The sequence below is a fragment of the Protobothrops mucrosquamatus genome, unplaced genomic scaffold (genome assembly GCF_001527695.2).
Source record: "Protobothrops mucrosquamatus isolate PMUCROS unplaced genomic scaffold, P.Mucros_1.0 scaffold160, whole genome shotgun sequence".
NCBI classification, from domain to species: domain Eukaryota; kingdom Metazoa; phylum Chordata; class Lepidosauria; order Squamata; family Viperidae; genus Protobothrops; species Protobothrops mucrosquamatus.
The window spans coordinates 625149-644408 of NW_015386524.1; the positions used below are offsets into that span (position 1 = coordinate 625149).

The window sequence follows — 19260 nt, forward strand, 5'->3', positions numbered from 1 at the left end:
AGCTCATTGTCTATTGTGTTTTGAGGACATTAATGTTCATATTTTGAGAGAGCAGTGAAGGAAACCATTTATGCCAAAGGAGAAAATCCTTTCTTCAATAGAGGTGGAGGCCTCAGGTACAACCTGTCTCCCTTTTTCATGCTGGTCTTTCATCAGTCCCCAGGAGGATTAAAACCTCTTCAAAGGTTCACCAGGGAGTTACACTTAAGGAATCATATAGGGCAGTGATGGCGAACCTTTTAGAGACCGAGCGCCCCAAAACTGCCCTGCCCCTGGTCTGCCCCTGCTCTGCTCCCCGCTCTGCCTGCTCCACCCCTGCTCTGCCCATCCACCCACCCCCACTCTGCCCCCGCCCCGCCCATCTGCAGGGCCGCCCACCCAGGCAGCTCTGCAGCGCCATGGTGGCCCACGCCCTCTGCCCATGCCCCACAGCATGTGATGGGGCATGAGGGCAGAGTCTTGTCCCCACTGCCCAGCTGCCATGTCCTTGGCTGTGTTGCTCTGCATGGGCCGCACCCAGGGGCAACTCTCCTCTGGGGGGCCTGCTGGTGAGGAGGGGACCACAGGGAAGGCAGGGCTGGGGTGATAGCATGCATGCCCACAGAGAGGGCTCTGAGTGCCGCCTCTGGCATGGGTGCCATATGTTCGCCACCATTGACCTAGGGTAAAGGATTTAGGAGTTGGAACATTTACATTCAAATGACGCTCTACCTACTCACCTAATAAGCCTATCCAGATTAGGTAAGAAATGAAACTTCTCCCTAGAAGAAATATATGAGGTCCCCCTAACCAATTTGCTCAGACTGAAGAAGCTACTTGGATAAGCAGTTAAACATTTCAAACCAACAGAACTCCAGTTGCCATGAGTCAATTTCCAGACAATTCTACCTGATTGACTGAGAATCTTCATCAACATACTAAGTTTTCTTTTTTCTTTTATAATATTTTATTAATTTTCTTACTTTAGCCTCAACTACCACAACATTTTTGGGGAGAATTTATATTTGCTTGGGAGGGAAGTCATCAGGAAGATTTTTCTCAGGAGAAAGACAGAAAGCTCTATTTGTTGGCTTGAGTGGGTTGAAAGCCTTAAGACACACTGTTTAATTTGTATTAAATCTGTTTATTCTGTAGACACTTTCACCCTCAATGTGGCGAAGATAAGATTAGAAGATGGTCCAAATTCCTGTGCAGGGCGGGTTGAAGTCTATCACCAACAGCAATGGGGAACTGTGTGTGATGATGGATGGGGCCTTCAAGATGTAGCAGTGGTGTGTAGGCAACTAAAGTGTGGCATTCCTTTGGAATCCCTGTCTGGGGCACACTTTGGAAGAGGTTCTGGTCCTATTTTTCTGGATGATGTGAACTGCACTGGGACAGAAATGTCAATCAAAGAATGCCGAGGACGTTCCGTAGGAGAGCATGACTGTGATCATGCAGAAGATGCTGGTGCAATTTGCTCAGGTAACTTTCAGATGGGGGAAATTGCAAATTAAATACAAATGCTTATAGCTTGAAGTTTAATATTGTGCGTGTATGTATAATTTCAATTTGGAATAAAGGAAGGGTCTGCTTTTAAGCTCAAAATCCTTTATATATTCCTGAGATGTATTTACCCTGAAATGCACGATCAAAAATATGGAGAATTGAAAGCAATATGGAAGGAGGATGAACTAGAGCTAAAACAACTTATACATCTTTGTTTCCTACAGCTGTTCAGTTTGTTATTGCACATTCTTCTTCAAAGAACACAATAATTCTTCTGCACTAAAATGCCTGCCCAGAAATTTAAACCAATTTAAATGTAACTACAGGTTTTCCATTATGTACAAAAGCTGTGCAATCATAAATTTCCCCACAAGGGCATAAGGGAAGCATTCTTGGCTTCAAAGCAAATCTATGACATCTTGATGCCTTAGCTGCATCTCTACAAAATTACTATTGAACTGTAATTGTTTGTGGGATAGAAGGACCTAATTAAATAAATGGAGACTAATAGTGTAAATGATTAATAGCCTAGTCATCATGTAGTTCAAGTTAATTAAAATGGAATTTAATGTGTTTTGTTCTATCCCCATCCAATTCTTGATCTTTAGCATTGCAAGTCTAGTCCTTTTCCCCCCCAAAAAAGGTTTTGCACTATTGTTCATAAGCATTTTATAAATGTGTCTTCCCTCTCACCACCTCCAATTAGTCTGCTATCACTTAATGTTGCTCTAAACATAGTGCAACAAACCAGTAAACTATTTTATTAACATCTTCCAACTTGGATTTTAAATATATTTAAGAAACTATATCTGAATGTGCTTGTTGCTTGATTAAACGTTTTGAGTATTAATTTCCAATTTGTAATTGAATAATGAATTAGGTGAATTTATATGAAATAATCAAAGCCTTTCCTTACAAAACTATGCCAACCATGGAAGTAGTCTTTTTCGCTATATAATAAGTCACTATGTAATAATATTATAAAATTCAACAGCCTTAGAGAGATAAAGTTTGTCAGCTTTACAGGATAGACCAGACTAAGAAACAATGCCATATAGACGAGAACTATTTATAGTAAAGCTTTAGTAGCAGAATCTGCAATCTGCTTCTCTCCTCCTTCCCTCCCTCCCTTTATCTTTGGATGAACCAGGGAGGGGCTTCTCTGAGACATTATCTCAAGTTATTTCCTTGGCTCAAGCTGAAGTTCCACTTTCCTGTCATGTTGGTAGCAGCTTTTTCTTCTACCCTTTAAGGCCATTCCCTATGCCCCCTACAGGGGTGAAGGCCAAATATGGCTTGTTAGGCCCATGCCTATTTCCAATGAGATACACTGAGACAGGAAGATCATTTAATTACAATTTATCAGAATGTTCAGATAAAAGGGATTCTTCTGATTCAAAGAGAGAACCCAGATCCTTAGCATACATTTCATTTTATAGCTAACACATCAAAGAAAATGCAAGAGAAAAGTTGATTGGACAGGATAAAAGTAGCCTCCCCTTTGTACAGGAAATCAGCTACATGTAGTCAAACATGCTGCATGCATGTCCATTTAAATGAGGTCTTATGACAGGAGGGGCATAAAATTTAAGATGTTAGCAAAGAAAAGGTTGTCTGGAGTTCACGAAAAGACAAACCAGATACCAATTAGCACTAACAAACTTTTTCTTATCAGGAGATAGTCTCCAACCATCCCTTCTATAGTTTATCTTTTCAGTTTAGGAATGTTAGAGGCTATCAATCAATCCATACAGCAAGAGGGTAACAGGTTTCCAGTCTGTAATGGTTTGATAAAGCCTTATCATCATTTTAAAACAGAGAAAAATAATTTAAATTAAAATACGAAGTAACTATGTTAGTTAAAAATATTACAAAATCCATGTCATGCACCCTTCAGGGGTTAAGTTAACTTAAGGTTAGGTTAACTGAAGAAGGATCAAATAGTATAGGGAGTTGAGCAGGGAGTTGGAGTAGAAGAGCTCCAAGGTTTCTTCCAACTTTGTTATTCTGTTAAACTCATACTTAGAATGCTAGAGAGGAAAACAAATATTTCCAAAATATTAACTATGCCTGAAATGATCTCAAATTGAGCACTACGACACACTATACCAGCTGGGAAGATCAAGTTAACTCTCTTTTGTTTTCTAGGTCCCCTGATTGTAAGATTAGCAAATGGCCCCAATGCCTGTGCTGGACGAGTAGAGTTGAACTATAATGGCTCCTGGCTCTCTATTGGGGATTCAGGTTGGAGTCTTAATGAAGCCAGAGTGATATGTCGACAAGTGGGCTGTGGTGCAGCATTGTCTGTCCCCAAGGGCAATGAATATGGCATGAGCATTGGCCCAGCATTTCTGGATAATGTGAAATGTAAAGGAACAGAATCATCCCTTGCTGAGTGCCAAGCTGCAACCACAAGTTCCAAGAAGTGCATCTGTGGCTCCTATGCAGGAGCGGTATGTGAAGGACAGTCAGGTATATATCCTGTCCAAATTTTAGGGATTATGATCAGGAAGGGAATAATACTGAGCTCTTTTACTGTTGACTTTTCTTCTTGCTCACTTTCCAGGCTCAGGCACAACTACTGCAGTCATTTTGAGCCTAGTGGTTATTGTTTTACTCATTGGGATTTTATTGTTTTACCTGTGGAAAAAGGGAGTGAAATTATCTGCACTAAATCCTTTCACCAGGAGACGAGGTAAGAACTTAACAATAGTTTTACAGCACTTGACCACTTGGCAGGTTACCCCAGATTTTATTTGCTTATGTACACAAGTTCATTATTTGCAGAATAGCTGACAAAGTCCGCTCCTTTAGAAGTTATATTAGCTAGTGACCAGTAGACAGTACTATATGTTTTGTCCTTATTGGACATTTTCTGGTGTAGGCATCTTCCATATTAGATGTTTTTTATTCAACCCTTTAATGAGATTTGAATCCACAGGCCTTGGCGAATTCCTATGTCTGAAGAGTCCCAATAAGGATGAATCTGCTCACATAATTCCTCCTATTGGTCACTAGCTAATATAACATCTGAAGCTGTATAAACCGTGCCCCATGTTCTTTAAAGAAAGGCAGTCTGAAGTCACACAAAGTCTCTAATATGAGAGTGTGAGGGGGGAAAATGGAAGCATACATGCATAGTTTCTAATAGCTGACTCCAAATAATAATTTGTTACTTCGATTGATTCATTTCCTCTTGATTTGGATAAATTGTTTTAAATCCAAATTGCTATCTGGCAAAGCACGCACTAGCATTCTCTATTATGCTTCTATTGTCTCTATCATGCTTCAAATAATTATTGGCATAAAAATCTATATAGCCTTAAGTCCATATTGTAGTCCAGATTATTCTCAACCACCACAATAACATATTTCTTTCTCTGTAAAAATATTTGATTGGATCCTTACTTATCTACTTACACACATATAGGAAAGTTGCACTTGACTTATGCTGATTATTTGTGCACATTCTTTAAGTTTTCTTTGAAGCAATATAGAATCAAGTGGCCATTATCTTCTGACATTTCTTTTACTTCCCCGACAAGTCCAAAATCTTAGAATTGCCCCATTTTGCTTTGTTTCTGAACTCTACTATGTGATCAAAGGAATTCTAGGGGAAAAGGCTTTGTAAACATGGATTAGGAACTGCATGTCTTCCAACTTCTTGGATTGCTGACCTTCTGGAAGTTTATGCACAGAATGGAGATCAGGAGAAAGCTCATTCTCAGAGCTTTTCCCATTCTCTCCCTGCTTTAACATTCACAGTTTCAGAAGATGACATCTGTTTCTTTGCTCCAGCATGCCTGATTTGATTCTAGATAAAAAAAAATAGTTACTCCTTGACTTGCCTTAATTGAGCCAATTACAAACATAAGAGTGATGGTCATTAAGCAGGTCACCGTGTGAACACATCTGATTTTACAACTTTTTTACAGTGGCATACAGAAAGTGCCACAGTTATTAAGCAAACACTGTGGTCATTAAAGGAACCTACTGTTTGTTACGGGGTGTTTCCAGCAGAAACATTGTAAATCGTGGTCCTATGACAATGGAATGCTTCAAATGGTTCAGTATTAAAAGATGTGAAGAAACATGTAGAAGAAAAGAAGATACAATCAAAATAGAAGCTGGGTGTAACACTTTTCTTTCTTCTTGCAGAGCCCTTCATGGAAAACATCAGTGTTGGGTCAAATATGGTCAATGGCCTTCGAGAAATGTATAGCCGGGGAAGAGAACAAATCACCTCTGAGGGGGACCCTGAAGGTGACACAATCTGCCTCGTGAAAGCCCCATCTGATCCTTCAGCAAGCAGTACTGACTGACAGACTGGGAAGGGACAAAAGCTTAAGAGCTAGAGAAACAGAAGCATCTGTCAGAAATAGGTCATTCTGTGATCCATCCACAGGAGGTCATAACCATGTCACCAGTTCTAATGTTGTTAGCATGAATGTTTAGAGACCTGCCTTTTTTTGCTGGCATCCCTTGGATTGATCATACAACAATCCTCACTACCCCAGAAATTGAAGTAATTAGGCAAGGATTGAAGACAACATGGATATACTTAGAGATATCCATGATACTAATGTTCTTACAAGATGGGGCTTTGGGAAATTGCTTTCAAACTCCTTATTTTCATTATTGTTGATTATAGGTAACAACATTTGATTTAATATCCCTGCTAGAACCATCACAGATCATTCTTGCTGCATATTAAAAAGTAAGATCCAGAAATTATGCTTCCATTCCCTAATACAATAATAAAAAGCCAACATTCAAACAGGATGAAGTGCCTCTCAGTGTAAAAAATATCTTGTATAGTACAGATCTTGTATAAGGTGTAGACAAATCCTATATCACACATTTGAATAAATTTCCCTGTAAACTTGGATCAAAATATAAGCAGAATTGAACTAACTGAGCTTTAAGGTTTAGACAATTCCTGAACCATATTAGGATAAACAGGTCAACCTGAACTGGGTCCATCTTGGAGTAAGGGGTGCATACAACTTTCTTATTTTCCATCAAAATTTTCTTTGTATTTTTTTTAATGCTGGACAAGGCACATTTGTTGTTTACAACTTTCTTAAAATTCCTTATCTAAACTTATCATTTGGGATATTTTTTCTAAATTTTAAACATCGGGCTTTTTTTTTTTTTTTTTTTTTACATCCAACTACTTCAAATACATCAGCTATCTTAGTGGTAGAATCTTGCTAACCTAAAGGTAAAACAATTGGGTGAAAAACTACCAGGAAATCTCAATGATGTAGGCTAAACTGGGAACATCCCTAAAGACAGCAATAAGAAACCATTTCAGTATTACTATTAAAAAAACAACATTGACTTATCCATGTTGTCATTAGAAGCCAAGCTCATCTTTGGGGAGATTGTGTTTTTCTCCCCTCAAAATGGGCATTTTTGAATATATTATTTCAAAATATCCTCCTTTTTATTCATTTTTTAGGGGAGGAGACAGTGGGAAGCTGCACTAGAGGCCATTTTTGCAAACAGTATCAGTTATACCCCTTAAAATCTATACAGATTTTTTTTTCCCCATCCCATGTATGTCTATCTGAAATTTCACTCCCATTTATAATTTTGCCTACTTTAACCTTTGGTCTAATGGGGGAAATAGTTTAGCTGCTTATGGTGATCTAGATGAATTGAATTTTATATTTAAAGCTAAATTACATAGATATTTGTTATGTAACTTCATTCTGAGCATTTCTACTTGGAGCAATCTATATAACCAAGATTTCTTGTTGTATAAAAAATACATTATTGGGGGAAACTAATAAACATAAAATCAAAGAAAAAGGGGGCGTTGCCCATCAAAGAGCTGTCAATATCCTAATTAAGAAGGAAGGTGTGCAAAGATAAAGAAGATTTTAACCAACAGGATATGCACAGGATACAGGTTTGAAGGGAAGACGAGGGACATGTTCCTTCTATCTATTTAAAGATCACTACTGTGAAACTAGGAATTTTAATTTGAAACTCACTGGCTATCTTGTAATAAATTCTTTTTTATAATATGAAAAAGCTATAATTAAGATGTAATGTAGCTAATGAAATCCCTTTAACCATCCAAAAGTTTGTCTCAAAAAAAAAATGGTGTACAACTGGTGGCCCCTAAAATTTGACTGTAGCTTCTCCAAATATGCAACTTAATTACTCTTTTTAATGTACTAAAACGTGCTGTTCCAATTCCTAAATGATAACCCTTCCTTCCAGTCAAGCTAAATTCCTGATCAGTTCTCTAACCTTAATCTTTTTCTCTTAATCCTCTGCCTCTTTTTTTCACCTAAGTCCTTCCATTGAATATAATATATTCTAGCTGCCTTTAAATAATTAGATATTTGAAGTTTATTGCTGAGGAGATGGGCTCCCCCCCCCAAGAAAATAGCCTTTCAGGAAATCTTTTGAGGCTTAACTCAATGAAAATGGATTCAAGAGACAAAATTTTAGAGCAGATCCAAGGTATCTCTGGTTTAATACTATTATAGTTCTTCCTTGAGTTAATAAGAGGGGTGGGGTTAGAGAAAGGAGAATGTCTTTTTCTTCAGCAGAATTGTTTTTGAGGATTTTAGCATAATTATTAGTCTTTCTTTGCTCTCTGTGCAATAGCTGGAGCAGGAAATATCTGAAACGCAGGCAATCTGGATTTTAGATGTTGAAATTATTCAAACAATACTGATCGACTATCACAGAATTTCCCTGCCAGAAGATCATTGGTTAGCAAGTAAGGCCTCCATAGCCCATTAGATCCAGAGTCCAAAGTCTAGGAGAGCAACATGGATTGTCATAAACTGGGGCATCCCTTTTCCCTTCTCTGATGCCATTTCTCTATATTCTTTTCAGCTACCTTCCTTTTTCTGTCTTTTCTCTCCCTGAATCTCTTGCTTACTTTTTCTTCCTGATTGAGAATTGTTAGGGGAAAAATGTCTTGTTTTGTTTTTGGCTACTTTGCGAACTGAAAAGCTTTTAAAATTCATCCAAGCTGGGGCGTGCATAAGTCCAAAAGTCAAGATGGCAACTTTGATAGCACAAAGCCCCAATGTAGATTACAAACATCAAATAGCGTTAAAACATTTAGGTTTCATTTGCTTCAAAAATACCCAAAACGAGTAAGGGTGATGCTGATTGCTATGTTCATTTCAGAAGGTGCATTTCAAAACACTTAGAAAAAAATAAGGTTACCAATTACCTAGGATAAATACAAAAAAAAATAAGGGTTTACTGAAAATCACTCCTTTAGGGCTGTTAATCATTAACTTTAAAGCTAGCAGATAGGCTTTCTAGAAAAGATTAGAGGCATCCATGTAATTTCCTGTAGGTTTTGTGACTTCAAAGCATCTGTATCATGTTGGTTTGGTTTCTTTGTTGACCATAATCAAAACTACAGATAAAAGCTTCTGTCCCACCCTAATGCCAATTGGTTCTAAAATGGCTTAAGAAACTTCTGGATTGATGTACATCAGAAACAGCTTTCCAGGGACTCAACCTGGACCTACCACTTCCACATTCTTCACTAGAGTATTCCCCTGTTGCTGTTTCCCCAAATGTACATGTCAGGCATAAGTTAAACCTTCAGTGAGCTTACTGGTAGGTAAGGGCATGGAATTCCTAAAGAAGATGTTACTGCTCATTACCATATTCTTTGTTGCCTCTGGAGTTCTCAGGATTATGACATACTGGCACAAATATTGCTGTCCACTGTTCTCTCTTGCCTTCCTTTAGTCTTAGCAGGAAACTCTCTGCCTGGGTCTTTGGGCCAGGTTCCTGAAAGTGGTCTTGGATTTCCTTAAGCTAAATAGTTAAGAATTCCTATAAGATCTGTTTATATCTCTGGTTCTTGGTCTCTTGGTAGCAGTAGCGCCTGGTATCTTTCCATATTATCAGAGTCTTCCTTGCAGGGCTTCCCTTAGACATAATTTCCATCTCTTGCCCACAAGCATCCATCAGTCTCTTCAGATCCTCTGTCATTACTCTGTGTCACTTCAGTCACTCATTTGATCAACAGCTGATCAAATGATGGTCTCCTCAGAGCATCCTATCTACAGACTATGGATTTTCCCGTAAAGATAAAGGAGGTTGCACTGTATTGAGAAACTCCTGTTACTTCCCACCCCCAAGCACTGTAAGATTCAGCATTGCATACAAGAAGTCAAAATCTACAAGATGATGGGTGTACTGGCACAATCCAAACTTTGTCCCTTTTGAACATGTATGTTGATGTGTTACAAAAGAGGCAAGACTTACATTTAATGCTCCATCCTACATCTAGCCAATTTTCACAAACATATTAACACATGTGAAGGAAGCCAGTTTCTTCTGTGTGAAAGTAACACTGCCTGTGGAATAAAATAAGCCATAAAACAAGTGGCAATGTTGAAGTCTGTAGTAGTTTAAGAATTTACATATTGTTCTGTTTGCTTCAATGATGGAGATTACTTGACCCAACTTGGCACAATTTGGAAAAATGTCTTGCACTTCCTGAATAGTGCAGTGTCTGGGAGTTCCTTCAGTGGGCCACCACATAGCAAATCAGGGCTATCTGATCAATAAGTCATCACAGAGATATATAAGTGCTGTTTTCAATTGTATATAAGTAAGTAGAAGGAAGTCTCAGAACTTGGTGGCCTCGAAGAGGCATATGAGACTCTAAATATAGCTCAGCTTCAGAGATCTGTATTTCTTCCAGAAGGAAAAATACACACAAGAGGAATCCTGTAGGTAATTTTGTACAAAGGATATAAATCATAGCATTTAATTTTAAGGGACTAAATTTCAGCTATCACTTAGTCTGAATCTAATCTGAATTCCTTATATATGTTTATGATATCTCCTTCCCATCATCCAAGAAATTCAAGTCTAATCCATTATTATTATAAACGAGGTTGAGGGCTGATTGGTTTGAGGACACCTAATTGGCTTGTGATTGAATAGAAGTAGAAGTAGATCTCACCAGCTCTTGTCTGTTACTCACTTTGTAAATTTCAATAACTGTGCAGGCCACCTATACTTAGGAATTAAAAACGAGTGGTTGCAACCCTATGTTTGACTCAGAAATGCCCTACCCTAATACACTAAATGAGGATAGCAAGAAGTATCATCTAGGCTGGTCAGAGGGAATGCTAGGTTATATTCAAGCAACTTATTGCTTTTTACTGAATTGTATTCCTCAGGGTAGCCATTTTGTGAATGGTGATGACTCTTCAGCAACCATTTTATTTATGTTCCAAATTACAACTGTGCCCTCCAGCTCAAAAAGCACAGGGATCGCAGCTGGTCACAAATATCAATTTTACCCTGAATTTTTAAATCTGGAAAATTAAATGCCACTTATGTCATGACTCTGCATTGAGAATCACTGATATTGAATAATTATTTTTTTATCTCTTATTAAATATGCATACATTGTCCATTCTATATATCTGAAGAGCTGAGGGTGGAGACAGAACACTCTTATTTTCATTTCCTCCCACCCACCCCCGCTAAATACAATGTGGTAAATAGACAATGCAGTACTTTTTTTAGTCACTGCGCACATCCCAGTTTACCTATTACAGAAGATAAATAACTAAAAAGAGCTGCAGCAACAGTAACGCAGGTCACATCAGGGATAATAAATGTATGTTTTTTGCTTACTCAGGATATGCACATACATCTGTGATTGAAGGCAGCTCTAAAGTGGTAGAATTTTTTTTTAAATTAGATTCCTTTCTTCTTCCATTTAGTGTCTGTCTGAATGAAGTCAGCATTATCATCTAGAATAATTTTCCCTAATTTGATTTCCTCAGCTTTCCAGAACTCCAGCCAGGAAGTCAAATACAAAAGCATGAATTCCAACTACATTAATGAAAGTAGCAAAGATAAAATAACAGCTAGATTATATTTTTTCTTCATTTTACAGAAATAACATTTACACCTATTTTGGAAGAATCTTTTGACCAAGGTATAAAAAAAGAGAGTAGATTATTTTTCCAGCAGGTCTAGAAAGTTTTTCACAGCTGCCATTTCTGTATAGATAAACTACAAAATAGATGTGCATTCAGAAATGCATTTAGGCATTTATGTCACACTAAACAAGATCAGAATGAAACTATGGGCTTCTCAATACAGTATAAGGCAAATTAGTGTAGTAGTGGACATCAAACAGAAGTGTGCAACAAACGATTTCAAAGAATAGCATATACCAAAGGGCATTATCTAAAATCCATTAATACTATTAAGAAGTGTATTACTTCTTCAGAGGCTCCAAATACCCTTCTTCAAAAACAGGTATCTTTGTTTAGATTCAAATTCCCAGAAAAGATTATACTCCTTTTTTGAGCACAGATCTATTTTTTAAAAGGTTGCTTTTTTCTGATAACTGCTCATAATGTAACTTCTGGTCACTCTTTTAAAGATGCAGAAGGCAAGGATGGAAAATACCTCAGACACTGATCACCCAACAATCTAAAAAAACAAAACAAAAAAAAAAAAAACAACAATCCCCCCTACCAATGGTTCTAAAGAATAAAAATATTTGTGTACGCATGTTTGTATATAAATTCCACTGAAACAATACAATTTAGTTTGAATAAATCTTTTTAGGACTGTTATGTCTAGCATGTTTTTTAATGAACCCTGCACTGGGCTACTAAACATCCTTAAACTTTTAAGTGGTTTTTTTTTTTGCAAAATTGCAAGAATATCCTGGCAAGTTAAATTATCTAGTTTTTTGGCAAAAACTAAACAGATTTAGCATAACAAATTGATGAGAGTCTACTCTAGGAATTACATAATAATGAATGCTTGCTGGGAAGAATTATATTTTGCACAACCAGGACTCTAGTATTGTCACCTAATATTATGATCAACAACCCTTTTGAAGACTTCACTAGTTTAGATACCAATCCTAGGTATCATAGCAATCCCACTGCTTTTTTTCAGAGGAAAAAATTATCTGCTGAGACTTCAGGTAAGTTAAGTTGATTAAGTCAAAAACAGGAAAATCACTTGTATAATTGAACACTATTTTTTATTTTTTTTACAAAGTAATTCAGAGCTTCTAGTGTTGGAATATGTTAATAATCTAAAAATAGAAAGGCTCAAAACAATTCACAACAATTTTTAGCAGTATATGACTGATAAAATAGAGAGCAACTATTTTCCTACCATTGCAGTATTTATGAAGTCTGCTAAATAACTGTGGGTACAACTCTATGAGGATATATACTCACTTCTTAATAGTTTGCTAAAAGTACATAATTAAATGTGGGATCTGTATATATTTGTTGAGAATAAAGAGTGGAATTTTTGGCAAAAATCTAGTTTAACAGATAATCCTACTTTTTACTAGACATACCCAATTCTTGCAACTGATTTTCATATTTTACCCTCCAGCTAATCATCTTTGTTGCTCTTTTCTGTACTCTTTCAGAGTCTCAACATCTTTTTTACAATATGGTGACCAAAACTGGATGCAGTATTCTAAGTGTGGTCTTATTACGGCTTTATAAAGCAGTACTTCATGTGATCTTGATTCTATCCATTAATGGAGCCTAGGATTGCATTGGCTTTTTTGGCTGCTGCCACAGACTGCTGGCTCATATTTAAGTGATTGTCCTCTAGCACTCCAAGATCCCTCTCAGTTATTGCTACTGAGCGAGGTTTCACCTGATTGTACCTGTACATTTGGTTTTTCTTGTTTAAGCATAAAACCTTACTTTTCTCTATACTGAATTTTATTTCGTTAGATAGGGCCCATTGTTCAAGTCTGTCGAGATCCATCTGGGTTTTGAGCCTATCTTCTAGGGTGTTGGCTATTCCTGCCAGTTTAGGGTCATCTGCAGATTTGATCCCTTCTTTACCCTCATCTAAATTATTTATAAAGATGTTGAAGAGTACTGGGCCTAAAATGGAATCTTGGGATACTCACTTCCCTCCATGTAGATGTAGTTCCATTAAAAAAACTACATGCTAAGTGTAGTTTATCAGCCAGTTACAAATCCATTTGGTGGTGATGCTGTCCATCCCACATTTTTTTTAGCTTATCAAGATGTAGGTTGTGGTCTATTTTGTCAAATGCCTTACTGAAATCCAAGTATATTTTGGACTCCAACTTTCATCAGTCCTTAACAAGCATTTTCAATAACAAGGAAGAAGTGAGATCCAGTTTCTCAGCATGATTCTTTGTGTTCTCTATATAGCAAGCTGGAATTCAGCATTACTGATCATTAATGCAAATGTGCTCAGAAAACAGATACAATGAATTGAAAACACACAAGCACATGGATATTGGTGCTGCCTTACCAAATATCTGGTTTTCCACTACATAAGTATTACAAACCCTTTCTCATTCAAAGCCCAATACACAGTATGATCTTCTTCAGTATTATCAATGTGATTGTCATTTATAGCTCAGAATAATGAAATACTAAGCAAAAACATGAGACTGTAGCTCTCATTTGAGAATACCCTAACAGTTTAGATCTGTGATTGTAAAGAGAAGTTCTTATCCACCTAAAGATTTTCCTCTTCTTCTCCTCCTCCCCCGCCACCAAATAGATATGCCACAAACCAGGAAGGAGAAAATATCAGAAGAAAACGCAGTGAGAAGAGGATGAATAAGATACCTCAAAGGAAAGGAAGAAATAGGTATGACGATGTTCTGCAGAGAATGTAAGTCAAAGCTAAGAATGTGCTTGTAAGCATAATGACATTCTGCAATGGAGGGAGAGCAGAAAAAGGAGGGAATGTTACAATTCCTTTCAGAATTTGTGTTGGAGGAAAGAAGTAAAATCCAGTTGGGGACATATATTGATTCTTCAAGAAGTCTGAGTGTGATTGCCTTTTTAAGACATGTGTTGCTATGTGAAAAACTGCTTAAGAGAGCAATCCTGAATATACTTATTACACAGCAAACCCATCTGAATACAGAATTCATTTCTAAGGAAAGATTCACACACAAACTAAATTCCACAGCAACTGATTTCCAATCAGACCAATATTACTGGCAATATAGTGATACTTTGGAACTCATTGTTAATTGGTTCCAGGAGCATGATGAGTACGGAAAATGACGAGTACCAAACAATTTTTTTCCTATAAGGAATAATGCAGTGAGTCACAAGGCAACTTGACAGCAACAGGTTCTAGCTTGTGCACTCTGGAAGAAATCAGAGCAGAAAGCCTTTTCCTACTTGACAAAGTCAGTGAAAAAAGAACCTTCTTCTTACCAGGGTTCTTGTCATCCTTTCAAACTGAAAATAAGAAGAAAGCAAGGAACCAGGATTTCATTTCTTTTTCTAGTCATTGTGTGAAATAACATTGCCTAAACACCCCAATGAATTTATGTTAGACAACAGCTAAATGCCAAGAGAAAAGCCAAAGGAGAATATTCCAGCTTCTACTAGTATTCCAGAACTAGGGACAAAGTCCAGCAATGTTCCTCAGAAGATCAGCACTGGAGGAGGAATGGGAACAATTGAGGGAACAATACATGAATTCTTCACAGTCTCTATAGACTTTCTCCCCTAAGAAGACTATGAGAAAGTGATGGATCTAGAGTCAGGAAGACAAGCTGAGGTGAGCTCCTTCACCTTTGAAGCATATTTCTTCGGTCTCACAGATTTTTAGTTCATCATTTTTCTGTGACTCTTTGATTTTTCCTGCTGGCTTCTTTTTTATGTGGGTTCTCTGGTGTGTTACCAATGCACTTTTCTGACGGAATCTCTTCCTACATTCAAGGCAGCGATATGGGTGCTCCCCGGTATGGATTCTCCGATGTACAAGAAGATCTGAAAATCTAGCGAAGCTCCTCTCACATTCATCACAAGGAAACGGTTTTTCTCCCGTGTGAATTTTCTGGTGCCGGGTAAGGTCCGATGGGTAACTGAATCTTCTTCCACACACGGTGCAGCAAAAGGGTTTTTCCCCAGAGTATGTCCGTTGGTGTGAAATCAGGTTAGAACACTGGATGAATCGTTTCCCACCCTCGGCACAGGAAAATGGCCTTTCTCCTGTATGGATCCGCTTGTGTATTTTGAGGATTGAAGAAGAAACAAACCTTTTCCCACATTCCAGGCAGATATCAGGTTTCTGGCCTGTATGGATATGTTCATGCACTTTAAGTGCTGACTCATGGCTGAAGTACTGTTGGCAATGAGAACAACGATAAGGCTGTTCTCCAGAGTGGACTCTCTGATGACTAACCAGCGACGCTCTCTGGGAAAATGATGCACCACATTCAGTGCACATCTGTGGTTTTTCCCCTGTGTGAATTCTCTGATGTCTACTCAGGTGGGACAATTGACTAAATCTTGTCCCACATTCCACGCAGTGAAAAGGCTTGGCACCTGTGTGAACATTGTCATGTTTTGCCAAGTCTGATGGCCTTGCAAAACATTTCCCACAGTCAATACAGTTATAAGGTTTCTCCTTCCTGAAAGTCCCTCGCAAAGTACCATGTGCCCCTTCGTCTTTGATCTCTTGATTCTGATTGGCTCCTGCTCCTCTATTTGTGACTCTGGAACCTATGAGATAGTACAGAAAGAATTTCAGGGGTTGTTACTTAATGCATTGATATGGTCAAGATTTTGAAAACACCAAAAAGATATCCCAATCTGTTAAAAGTTGCTTTCTACCAGCAACCACTTTGGATATTCCACACCTATGGAACATAGGAAATAACAGTTTATTTTAAATGAATTGCTTAGAAGATTCCAGAGATAAGCCAAAGTATATGTTGTACACCAGAGAATGCTAACCTTTTGGTGCTTAAGAACTATAACTTGGTATTCTGGAGGTAATGGAGGATCAGGGGCTGCAATTGGCAGGACAATAGGTATAACTGCCAGATTTACCTTTTTATACATGAATGGCTGGCAGTATCTAGCCAACTTTAGCTGATCTTACAATGAATCAGAATGCATTATAAGTAGTCCTTGACTTACAACCATCTGTTTACTCACCATTCAAAGTTACAACAGCACTGAAAAAAAGACTTATGGCTGTTTTTTACACTCACAACTATTGCAGCATTCCCATGGTCACATATCAAAATTCAAATACTGGCAACTGGCATGTATTTACAATATGATCGTTGCAGAGTTCCAGAGTCATGTAATCACCTTTTGCAACCTTTTGATAAGCAAAGTCAATGGGGAAGCCAGATTTACTTAACAATTGTGTTACTAACTTAACAACTACAGTGATTCAGTTAACAACTGTGGCAAGAAAGATCCTAAAATGGGGCAAAACTCACTTATCAACTCTGGGCTCTGTTATGGTCGTAAGTCAAGGATTACCTATAGTATTTGGATGGGAAATAAAGAAAAGCCCACACGGAGGCGGGGCCAGCTGTCAGAGCGAACGGCGGTGTGGATGGTTTTCTCCGGCATCGCCAAACGCTTGTTCCAGGTCCGCGGGGTTCTTTAGAATCAAAAGAAGCCTTATGGGGGCTTCTGAAGTTGTGGGCGATCTGCTGCTCTGTCGTTGGTGGCGACTGACGAGGGATGGCAGACTAACCCAGGACCGAGCGGATCGGAAAGAAGACAGCCTTAATGGCCGCTGAAGCTGTCAGCTGGACAAAGCAAGCGAGAGACTAGCCGAACAACAGTAAATCAGATCTGACTAAACTGTCTTCCCCAGAACTTTACCCTTTCTTTGTTTATGGTAGACGCACTAGAGGGAAACCTGTGGAAAGGGAAAGTCTGGAAAGAGAGAAGTTGAAGGAGTGGAAAGTTAGCGGCGAGTCAAAGTGACAGGAAGAATGCCCAGAAAGGGCTGGCGTGGAGTAACCAGACTGTTTGGAGTTAAAGACTTGATGCTTTAAACCGCATAAAAGGATAGAAAGTAACTTTCACTTTTACTTTTGTTAAGAACTCTGTTTGTTTCTGGGCTTTGTTGCTGCCTGCTGAGCGGATTAGCTGGTGAAAGTGGAGGAACGGAAAGAGGGAATTACAAAGCGGACATTTTGGAAAAAAAATAAGTGGTGGGAGAGTCTATTTAAAATGGCAAGCAATCCAAATTTAGCGAAGATTGGCAGTGGGAAGAAAAATGCAGTTCAAGGCTCCAGTCCAATGACTCAAAAATCACTGGATGTTGTGCTTGTAAAAGAAAGCCCCAATCCACTTAAAGAACTACAAGCAATGATGCAGGCTATCCAGGAAGTTATGATGAAGAATCATGAAGAAATTAAAATGGAACTGGAAGCAGTTAGAAATGTTACAGGAGAAATGAGGGAGAAGATTCAGGCGATGGATGGCAGGCTTGAAGTTTTTCAGCAGCAAATTGTTAAAAATGAACAGAAATTGGTGGTTGTGGAACAAAGACTGGACGATGAAGAAAAGAAAGTGGAAGAGATGGGGAAAAATTTGATGGAGGCTGATAAAGAGCTAATGACAGCGGTGATACTATTGGAAGCAGAGAAGGCGTCCCAATATCTCAGGTTTCAAAATGTCACTGAAGAAAGAGGAGACGATCTTCCAGATAAGATGGCTGGGTTGCTAGCAGGAGTCTTGGACAGAGAAAAAGAAGATATGATTGTTGAAATGGATGAGACTTATAGAGTGCAAACAAATTATGGAAGACGTCATAATCTTCCAAGAGAGGTCCATGTTAAATTTATAAGAAAGAAGATTAGGGATGAATTACTTTACAGAACACATGACGAAAAATTAGAATATGGAGGGAAACATATCATTGTGTTAAAACAGGTACCCAAGAGGATGAGAGACCTTCGAAAAAATTACCTCTTCCTAACTTCTTGGTTACATCAAAGCAATGTTAATTTTAGGTGGCTAACACCTGAAGGGATTGTTGTGACCTGGCAAGAGAAGAGGTTTAGGCTAGATTCAGTTGAGAAAGCGGAGGTCTTTTATCGGCAATATTGTACTGCAGAGGAAGACCTGAGGGACTTTAGAGAAGGAAGAGATAGTTAAAAGGAGGGATGTTGAACAATTGTCAGAGAAAAGAGGGATAGAACAGAATATGGAGGAAGAAAGCATGAGAAACGGTCAAGACAGGATGGAACAGGGGAGAAGTTTAGCTGAGGCAAAGGAAATAAGAATAACCAGAAGTACAAAGTCACGACAAAGGCTGAATAGTGGGAGAGGAGTATAGGATCTGGTCAACAAATATCAGAGGGTTAAATGCACCAGTAAAACGTAGGAAGGTTTTTAATAAACTCCTTAAATTGAATGCGGATATTATAGTGTTACAGGAAGTTCATATAAAATCTGGCCAGGAATTTTTACTAAAGACCCAAATTAGGTCAATTATATGTTTCACTTGATCAAAAAAAACAACGGGGTGTTGCTCTATATGTTAAACAGAAGATAACTTCGAAACAAATATATAGTGATAAAGAAGGTAGGGTTCTGATTGTTGATGTTAAGTTTAACAAAAAGAATATAATTTTTGTTGTAATATATGCTCCAAATGGCGCTCAAGTATCCTTTTTTAAAAATTTATACAATAGGCTAAGAGATATGGAGGGAGATGGTCTCTGTATAATTGGAGATTTCAATGTGATTGCTGATAAAATCAAGGACCATAAAGGCACAGAGGTAATGAAAGGATATAAAAAAAAATATTACCAAAAATTTTCTTTGAGATGTGTAGGGATCTTAGCTTACAGGATGTTTGGAGAGAGAAGAATCGTGAAAAGGGGGAATATACGTATTATTCCAGCAGACACAAATCATGGACCAGAATAGATATGCTGTGGTGTACTAAAGAATTAATTTCAGAAATACATAAAATAGACATAGAGCCCAGTCT

At 38.1% G+C, this 19260-nt stretch overlaps 1 protein-coding gene across 1 annotated transcript in view; it reads left to right on the forward strand.

Annotated features, from left to right (window-relative positions):
• The window catches only part of LOC107285328 (deleted in malignant brain tumors 1 protein), a 138884-nt gene that overhangs the window by 25065 nt on the left and 94559 nt on the right, over positions 1-19260 (forward strand). Inside the window, exon 10 of the mRNA XM_029283640.1 lies at positions 1135-1236. Coding sequence (XP_029139473.1) covers positions 1135-1236 — 102 coding nt within the window. The remainder of the gene's footprint in view (positions 1-1134; positions 1237-19260) is intronic.